This window comes from Eutrigla gurnardus, assembly GCF_963514095.1.
Source record: "Eutrigla gurnardus genome assembly, chromosome: 3".
Taxonomy (NCBI): Eukaryota; Metazoa; Chordata; class Actinopteri; order Perciformes; family Triglidae; genus Eutrigla; species Eutrigla gurnardus.
This window is the reverse complement of record NC_139917.1, coordinates 12,759,800-12,769,756: the sequence shown is the minus strand read 5'-3', so window position 1 is coordinate 12,769,756 and position 9,957 is coordinate 12,759,800. Positions and strand designations below refer to the sequence as shown.

At 42.6% G+C, this 9,957-nt stretch overlaps 1 protein-coding gene across 2 annotated transcripts; it reads right to left on the bottom strand.

The window, feature by feature from the left end:
- Positions 1-380: 380 nt before the first annotated feature.
- Positions 381-9,952, bottom strand: LOC311010511 (uncharacterized protein). Of its 2 annotated transcripts, XM_084005029.1 has the most exons (10): positions 9,681-9,952; positions 8,144-8,443; positions 5,844-6,131; positions 3,705-3,815; positions 3,510-3,563; positions 3,093-3,128; positions 2,924-2,962; positions 2,796-2,828; positions 2,663-2,710; positions 381-735 (listed from the first exon to the last, which is right to left on the bottom strand). In XM_084005029.1, exons 1-10 carry the CDS (start codon positions 9,766-9,768, stop codon positions 674-676), a joined length of 1,059 nt encoding a protein of 352 aa, XP_083861155.1. In that variant the 5' UTR covers positions 9,769-9,952; the 3' UTR covers positions 381-673. The 2 variants fall into 2 exon arrangements, with proteins under 2 accessions (XP_083861155.1, XP_083861156.1); XM_084005030.1 differs by lacking the exon at positions 5,844-6,131.
- Positions 9,953-9,957: the final 5 nt, after the last annotated feature.

The following is a 9,957-nucleotide window of genomic DNA, read 5'->3' as shown; positions in this document are numbered from 1 at the left end:
TGTATTCCGTTTGCTCCTCTGGCTGCTCCTCCGTCAACAGGACTGCTCCTCCGTCAGCAGGACTGCTCCTCTGGCTGCTCCTCCGTCAGCAGGACTGCTCCTCAGTCAGCAGAACTGCTCCTCCGTCAGCAGGACTGCTCCTCTGGCTGCTCCTCCGTCAACAGGACTGCTCCTCTGGCTGTTCCTCCGTCAACAGAACTGCTCCTCCGTCAGCAGGACTGCTCTTCTGGCTGCTCTTCTGTCAACAGAACTGCTCCTCCGTCAACAGAACTGCTCCTCCGTCAGCAGGACTGCTCCTCTGGCTGCTCCTCCGTCAGCAGGACTGCTCCTCTGTCAACAGAACTGCTCCTCCGTCAACAGAACTGCTCCTCCGTCAGCAGGACTGCTCCTCTGGCTGCTCCTCCGTCAGCAGGACTGCTCCTCTGGCTGCTCCTCCGTCAACAGAACTGCTCCTCCGTCAGCAGGACTGCTCCTCTGGCTGCTCCTCCGTCAGCAGGACTGCTCCTCTGGCTGCTCCTCCGTCAGCAGGACTGCTCCTCTGGCTGCTCCTCCGTCAACAGAACTGCTCCTCCGTCAGCAGGACTGCTCCTCTGTCAACAGAACTGCTCCTCCGTCAACAGAACTGCTCCTCCGTCAGCAGGACTGCTCCTCTGTCAACAGGACTGCTCCTCTGTCAACAGGACTGCTCCTCTGCGAGGGAGGAGGTGGAGGGATGGATGCGATGGTGAAGATTTGCTAAAGATGAGCCAAGATAAAAAAAAAAATACATTAAACAGGCTGGCGTTGGATGACAGTGAAAGAGTCAGGGCAGTGTGGCCTTCAGGCTCTGCATGAAGTACTTTTGATGTACATTATATATATTCAGCTGCTGATTAAGGTTTACTTTACAGTAAATCGAGGTCCAGATAGCATCGTCTGTATAGTAATTAGCCTGTAGCGACTTGTTTCATTATCTGCTACTTTAGAGGCTCCTTCTACTCTGCACTACATTTAAACTCAGTTTTAGGGACAATCATTTCATTTAAAATAATTTATGTAGTTCATAAACTGTACAAAAATAAGCAATCAAATGAAGGATGACATCATGTGAGAATTGCACCTCTGCATAGTTGAAAAAAAAAGAAAAGAAAAGGTTAATCTGCTCACTGCTTAGCACCACCCGGCAAGCATGCCCAGTCACCCAAATCAAACACACCTGGGTTGTTGCATCATCAACAGGTGCAGGCTGTGTCTAGCTAACATGCTATATGCTAACGGGATCCTCCAGGTGATAACTGCATCCACACTGAGGGGCGTTTACCTCCAGTGAGGTGTGACCCTGCTCACAGCTGGGGGTTTGTTCTTATAGTTCTTCAGCTTAACACTTTGTTCAGGAGCAGCAGAGGGGGGGGGGGGGGGGGGGGGGGGGCAGCTTATTTGAGGCACTGAGAGTGAACTTGGTGAGTAAAACAACGAGCATGCAGTTTTGCCTGCAACTAGCCGTGTGTGCATGTAGCTACATGGTGTGTAAAAACGGTGCAGTTTATACTGTTTTACACATCTGTGTTGTCTGCTTTGGTGAGATTCTATTCAGCTGTAAGTCTCAGGCTCGTTCATGTGGCTTAATGCTTGTTGCACCCGCAGAGGCGTTCATTGGCCTTTTTATTTATTGTTGTACAGAAGAAGGCCATTGTATAATTATGTCATTAGAAAGCGAAGGAGGGCTCTGAGGTCGGATGTTGTTCCACTCTTTATATTACATATAATGTCATTTATTTTAATAATGGTAATGGTGGTGTTTAGTGTAACAGTAGCATATACTGTATATCATTATTGTTTCTTCTTCCCCTTTAAAAAAATAGAACGCAGTTTTCTGAGGGTACATTTTAACATTTTAACTGACCTACTTTTTACTTTGAGTCAAATTTCATTAAACACTCCTTTTACTTGAATATTCTAGTACTTCTAGTTCCACTCAACAGTGCATAATGTTCCCCATCTTTGATGCATCAATATTTATACTATAAATCAATAATGTAAACTAAGTTGAAATCACCTGTTGATATTGATTTTTCTTCCTTCCTTCAATAATGACTCTTTCAGACAAAAAGAGTATAATTCAGACACCAATTTCTTTTACTTTTATGTTATACTTATGTTTAGTCAAATCCTATGGTAACCATTTTATCCCAAAATATCCTCAGATTTTTAGAATTGTGTTCTAGTCTACAAAAACACAGGTGACCACCAAGATCATTATTGGACCACGACAGCATTTGGGCTGAGAATATTTTTAGGTAGCCATATTTCTATTGGCTGTCTCCAGGCTCTTCAGTGGTGGGATTGAAGGTGTTTAAACGTGTCAGCCTACAATAGAATGTTCATCTGATATTCTGTGATGACGGGCGATTTCTTCTATTCTTTGTCAGAGGCATCGTCCTCTCAGTCTTCATTCTGGTCGAACCATTGTACAGCATTTTGTTCTCCGCGTACAAAACGTTACTTGTTTTGCAAACCCTTTACACCAAATGAGCACCTTTGGTATTGAATGTTTAGCACTTAATTTGAGTAAAGTTTTAAATACACGTAACAGAGTATACGCTGAGTTATTACCTCACTAGAAATAAATTGAGGAACCCATTAATACACACTAAAAGTATCCTCTTTCAGTTTGCATGTTTACCTGTATAGCAGTGGTCAACATTTCCGTCCAACAGAGTTTCTATGTCGTCTGTAAAAAGGCATTTGAAGACGATTACCACACAATGTCACATAGTTCTCTGAATTTGTGTTGGTGTGCGTTTACGAGTTCCTACCTTGAATGTCAACTTCCTGAATGGGTGACAGTCCTGTCCATTCAAACATAAATGATCAAAGGACTGAAACAACGCATTAATCAAATGATTTTCATCCAGTCTGTGTTTCAATACATTTAGTAACGTACCTGAGCGATGTCGGGATCCATTAGAGTGAGGGATCATCCCTGTAGGACAATAACAGTACATTACAGTACATTAGCAAATGTATTACATTTAAAACCATGCCAATAATAAGGATGCAGCCCCTTTTTATAGTTTTGGAGCATTGCTGTGTAATTTACCACAATTGTTTACCTTTAGGACTGAGGTTCTGTGTGTGCATCTCACCATCTAGTTGACAGATCATAATAAACATACAATATGTCGGGCATATTAATTATTACACATTTTAAAAAAGAGGTTTACTGACCTCACCTGAAAAAATGTAAATGTAAAATTGTAAAAAAAACGACCAACTCATAAGAACACTGTTAGGGACCTGACCCCAGTTATATTTATTTAATTCTACCCATTTGTGTTTTTATGTATTTGTGTTTGAAAACTTGATGGCCTGAAATTGGATCTTGTGGGACAAAATCAAAAAGTATTTTGAATTGAATATAACATAAGTTAATTCAAGAGAAGTGTGGGTTTATATGGTGTCGGCACACACCCATCGAAAGGGACATTCAGTAAAATGTGGCATTGAAGAGAAAACAAACATTTATTCACCGTACAACTGCCGGCCGTTGACGTCGTAACCAACAGGATGCACGTTGGGCTTTTCTGACAGAAATAAGACATATTTTCGTGTCAACGAAGAACAAACAAACCCTGTGTGTGTGTGTGTGTGTGTGTGTGTGTGTGTGTGTGTGTGTGTGTGTGTGTGTGTGTGTGTGTGTGTGTGTGTGTGTGTGTGTGTCTTACTGCATGAGCATCTCCTCCAGTAGATCCGTCCTAGTGCAGTTGTGACTACAGTCAGTATCACCACACACAGCAGAACCAGCCAGAGCACCCTGAACATGCAGCGCCACTCATCTAGAGACAGAGATGAGGGATTTAACAGAGACTACAGTGTTTCCCCTATATGCACCGTGTAGCGGTGGTACGCTCCGTCTTCAATATTATATATAATATAAATATATATATAATATAAAACTAATATTATTTTGCACTATATATCGCTTCATATCCAGGTCAATTCACACACCTGTGAGTAAAGCATATAAACGAGAAACTTGTGCTTAGGTGATAATGTCAGCACAAAGATTCTAACAACAAGCACTGGGTAGATGTCAACAATGAAGCAAGCAATGCTGATCAGGATTATCATTCACTGAAGGGAAAACAGTCCTCCAACTTCACGTCACGTTACAGCAAACGCAATCATTTGATAGGAATACGCAAGGAAACACATATCTGTGAAATAAACAACATTTGGAAGATCCATCTTGATAAGATAGTAGGTGTTCCACATGGACCCATTGTTTCTTAGTAAGGCGGGCCTTAAAAAGGCGGGCCTTAAAAAAGAACAGTTAAGAATGAATTATTGGAAGAATAATTGTAAGCTAGCTAGCCGCAGTATATGTTAACGGTCACCCAGTGGATATGGGTCAACAACTAATAGCTTGTTTGTCAAATCACATGTTTGAATTTTCAGATGAGTTTAAAAGACTGGCTGATTAAAAGGAGAAAGAGAAGAGATGACCGTGGTGATGAGGAGGCAGTTATTTGGGTAAAGTTAGGGGGGAGGGGGGGTCTCTCTGCTGTCTGGCAGCATTGTTTCGAAAGGGGAGCAAATGGATACACCATTTTTTTGGAGATACCACTTCTCACACTTGCCTCAGTAAACATTGTAAACATGAGATTATGGTCTGAGAGGTAGATTTACTAAGACTGGTGCAGTTTGCGCTGCATTTGTTATTGCACACACAGCGTACGTTGTGCTTCCTCATTTTATGTATTTATCAAACCTGACAGCCATCAGCATTCAGCGAATACTCCGCCCTCCAGCGTAATTAAAGCGCCTCTAAAAGAGCAATAAACGGGCCCGCATGTATCTAACCTGGAGCTTGCAACGACAAAAAGCGCAAAAAAGCACATAAAGCGGCAAACCAAGGAGAAGGTAGCGTACAACTGGGCACAGGCGAGGATAACCAGTTCAGGTCCACCAGAAATTTACGTCTAGTAATGTGCAGCAAAACCCATTTGCGCAATAAATGGAATGGCCAGAGCGGTAACCAAATTATGTCACCACTCACTTGCAGTTTTTGTAAATACCGGGGAATATATAATTAGGCACAGTTAACGCTTATCCTTGTGTGTAGCCAAAGTCAAATGTAAGAAGAGTCCTGTTGCATTGTAACTGATTACTGATAACTGACTTTTCTGTCTTTCCAGCTCTTGGAGCAAAACTCCTTTTCAGCCATTCATATCTATCCACATATAGATTTGCAGAGAGAGAGAGAGATTTTTTTGACAGATGTAACTGGTGAGCAAGAGACAACAGACAGTAGAAAAATAAACAGGAAATGATTCCATGCCCGAGACAGAAATGAGACAAAAGTGAAGAAATAATAGCAGAAGATACAGCAGGCAGAAAGGAAAAAGCAAGGGAGAGCACGGAAAAGTTGAATGGAAAAAATAAAGTGAGATGGATTCCAGCTTTCAACACACACTGGAAAATATGACTTGGTCGAAGCTTTAAGCTTGGGGGAGTGCTGGAGAGAGGAATAGGAAGAGAGCAAGCAAGAATCAATACAACCTTGTAGATACAGTAGATTAAGATGTACTGTGACTCTGGGATCCTACAGTACCGAGAGAGGAAGCTAAACTAATTCACAGAGCTGAGATTGAAGTCAAGAGAAGATGAATTGCAGGAATTTGCTCTATTGAAAAAAAATACTGACTTCACTGGACTGAGAGGCAAGAGGAGTTTGAATCCATTTAAACTGAAATGAAAACTGATTGGGCAATTTCTCTCCTCTCCTCTCCTCTTCAATCTTAGAAGAATAAAGCCATGCTGACCACACAGCCAACGAGGAGCGCTCTCATCCCGACACCAACCTTTCTGTGTGCGTTTCCATGGCAGCTTTTCCTCTGATGTTGCAGTCAAAACTGTTTGATTGGCAAGCCAAAGGAGACAGCGACTTTGATTGGGCGAGTCTGAAGTGGGCAGGTTGGGGAGACAGCAGTAAAATGCCTTTCTCTGTCCTTCATCCTCCTCCTCCTCCTCCTCCTCAGGTGGGTGGAGGTTTAAGGAGCTGTGATTACTGCCACCGTACAAGGTGAGATTCAGGGTCTCCGCATCACTGAGTTGAAGCGCCACTGACACCTCTAAATGTATCTTTAGAGCTGTGAACAGATAGACGATGAATTACTGCCAGGCACTGAAGGAAACTGCCAATTAGATGAAGATTCAAAGCTTACAGAACTAGCAAGGGCATCCTTAGCGGGCAAGTTAGCCGTCTTGCTCAAGGCTCAGTGTACTGTACTTACTGAGCTAGATGCTACCGCCAGCACGCTAACAAGCTGTTGTTAAGCAGGTATATTACTTAGTTTACTGTACTGTACTTAATATTTTGCTGTCATTGCTCTATGGATTAGCTTCATTTTAACAAATTCAAATACATGATCGAATTATCCGACAATGAGGGTTAAAATAAAAGTGAACATTTTTTTAGCTGGTCCAACTTAACGGTCAGCCACCTTAAGTGCGTATGAAGCGGAGTTGTTGCTGACTTCGGATTTTAACCCCCGTCACTTTATCAGCATGTAGAAAGACACGGGAATTCGGCTTTGGGTCTTGAAGAGTTGAAGCATTTATTCGCCGACAAACTTTATGCTGCTCTGATACAGTTCACGGCTATAACGTTACTGCTAGCTTCATACTCATCTTTAGCTATCTCTCGACCTTACGATGAATCTTACGATGTGGTGGAGACTTCCTGGGAAAGTGGCTGCACGTGTCCACGACAACGCCGTTGATGCTAACACTCTTTCAGGGGCAGTTACCTGTTTTGCGCATACGTTGCAGCTGGTGGTAAATGGTGGATTTAACCCGTTTGTCATCCGGTTATAATTGTGGCTTGTTCAGCACTTTAACCACAGCCCCCCTGCATGAAAGGCACATGCTGCCGTTGTCGTTAACGGTTAATAAATCGACAACGAGGGTCAGCTACCATTAAGAGAAAAAAATCGAAATGAACTTCCCTAAATCAAACCTACTTATGGAATCTTATTTGCTTTATCTTAAACACTTGGAAATAACTGCATGTCTCATCACCTCTTGTTAGCAGACAAAGCACAATCATACACTCTTCAGTGACAGTTATGTGCATAACCTGTAGCTGCAACCTGAAAATGAGATTTAGCAGCCTTCTAAACTATTCATGATATACATGTATTAAATAAATGAACAGATGTTGCTTTGTGTCCAACATCTTACTCCACATAATAAAGGCCCAGATTCAGAACTGTGATCATCAGATTACAGATGCCTTGAATCAAACTAAACAACTGAAATATCAATAAGGTGTTTCAGTTTAACGAGTGACCCTGTCAACTGGTGACTTCTGGCTGTGGTTGCTCATAGTAACGTATGTAAATGATTGGCGTAGATAATAAAGTATGTGTTTAAAATGTATTGAAGGCTTTTACTAGCAGCTGCAATCACTATGAGCAAGCGGAGGCATTTGGCTCAGTCACCATGGTTACTCATTAAAGGAGCTGGATTCAACATTCAGAGCATAAATATTTCAGAAAACTGTCAACCATGTAAAGATATAGAGGTGTAATATCTACCTAAGCAGTGAATGAAGCCTCACTCCCTCTGTATGTGTTGTTATCTCAGCCTCCATTTGCTGGTCTGCATGTACTTTTAGTGCATGTTGCTGCTTATGAACGTGCCCTACTGGCTAGCTTACGGACGCCGCTCTGCACTGCTGTCATATGGGGGTTACAGCTGACAATGTGACCCATAACGCACCCAACGCCCGCTCTCTGAGTCCATGTCATGGTTTTGGAAGTTCCGTACACGTAACTTAGATGCATCATCTAGTGACTTGAATGCTCGTAATTTCTCGCTGGTGTAACGTTACACTGTGATTCCTCCCCAAGTACATGAAAATATCTGACTGCTGAATATCAGGCCACTTGCTAATGCATTCTACTCACTCGCTAATGGCACACAGATCAGGAACGTCCATTTGTTTAGGTTGGTGGTTAAAGCTCTTGCAGAGCTTGACAAGTTATTGCACTCCACCGCACTTCCGATGCCAAACTGCATGTGCACACTTAACATATGTCATCAATGTTAAGCAACTGCAAAAAGGCTTTATAACCACACGGCTAACAACGAGTAGTACCTGAAGATGACATGTTGCTATGTAATTCCTCCATGTCCATATCTGTTTTGCACATGAACCAGCTCTTTTCTGTGTCTTCGCCGCCTCTCCTGGAGTCTGACTCAGGATCTGTCATGTTGCTTTGACTCTCCAGTGTGCAGTCCTGCTCCCACTTCACACCTCCTGGAGTTGGTGGGGGGTCACACACAATCTTTCGCCTGATTTCATCAACCCCAACCTTTCCGTGAGGAGAGCTCTTCTTCCCCCGATCCTCTAGCTCACAGGGGCGGTAGGGCAGACAGAGGAAGTTCACTTTGGACACTGATAGGAGAAAGAGAGCAAACAGCAGACAATTCAGTTCTGTTTCTGGGCGGGAGCAGGATTGGATTGGGGATAAATGCAAAGTGCTCTCAAGTCAGAAAGCAGAGCGAGATCTCTAAATCTAAAGCCTCCAGTTTCTATCTGACACAGACAGACAGCAGAGCAACACACAAAAAGCAAAAGCAATGAAGGCAAACACATGTGCGAGTACAGAGCCTAAAGCAAGCTGCTCTCAGAAAGAAAACAAGCTTTTTAAGGCAACACAATACAGAAGCATTTTTAAAGAAGCTGTCAGTCAGTGTTGCGTGGCCAGAGGCGGTGTGTTTTCAGATCTTCTGTCTGGTCCGTTCTCCTGAGAGCAGGATCTCAGGAACAACTGGACGGAATTTCACCAAATTTGGCACAAACATCCATGTGGACTTGGATGAACTGATTCAGTTTTGGAGGTCAAAGGTCAAGATCACTGTGACACATATCTGGCCATGACTCAATAATTCATATGCTAATGATGCTAATTTCACACAAATGTCTGATAGGATAAAAATAGGAAGTGATTTTGGACCGACATGGATGTGAAGTTTGGTGGAGACAAACAACCGTGAGGCGGTAATGCTAGTTTAGTAGAGCCCGGTCAATTGGGATTTATGGGGTCGATGCCGATATTCTGAAGTAAAAAAAATACAATATCAGCCAATATTCATGTTTATAAACTGTATATGTGTGTGTGTATGTGTGTGTATGTGTGTGTATGTATATATATATATATATATATATATATTGTCTCTGCTGGCCAAACCTTGTATTGACATCGTTCTCATTCTAGCAACACGTACTGTTAGATTCTTTGAAAAAACATGTTTAATATCTGCGCATATCGACCAGTGTATGTGCCGTTACCGATATATCTATGATAGGCTGATGTCGGATGATAAAAGTGACTGACTGATAAATCAGGCGGGCTCTACAGCTCAGAACGAGAAAAGGACAGAGGTTGAAACAGAGTTAACAAAAAGAGGAAGACGGAGAACAAACAGACTTAACAAAATGTACTTCTTTTAAAACTTTTGATACAAAGTTTGACCAAACTTCTAGAAAGACTGAGCCAAACCAAACACTTTAATCACAACTTTTTAATGCTTCTTAAGGTTGTGAAGTATTTGTAAAAACAACACACACACACACACACACACACACACAGAGAGAGAGAGAGGATAAAAAAGTTGTTTGGACGACCCACCGCTGTACAATGTGAAGAATTCTGGAAGGCAGATGATGAAGGCGAGGATCACGAGGATGAGGAGTTTAGTCAGTGCTACTCTTGTCATGGTTGCACCATAAGCTCACACACACGCTTCCTCACCCCGCTGAAGGCATGACATGTGGCTCTTGGTATCTGGTTCCTTTTTCTTGAGTTTGAAACGAACACGCTCATTCACACCCACTCCTTTGGAAATAATATTACTCAAAATACTTGCCGAGGCAGGCGTCAACGCAGCCAGCTGCATGTACAAAAA

Excerpts from the sequence above, each read along its gene's own strand:
- LOC311010511 (XM_084005029.1), bottom strand. The coding sequence starts at position 9,768 with ATGACAAGAGTAGCACTGACTAAACTCCTCATCCTCGTGATCCTCGCC. Across the intron at positions 3,816-5,843 it reads ATGGAAACGCACACAGAAAG|ATGAGTGGCGCTGCATGTTC; the intron begins GTTGGTGTCGGG and ends CTCTGTCTCTAG. Across the intron at positions 3,564-3,704 it reads CTGGAGGAGATGCTCATGCA|AAAAGCCCAACGTGCATCCT; the intron begins GTAAGACACACA and ends TATTTCTGTCAG.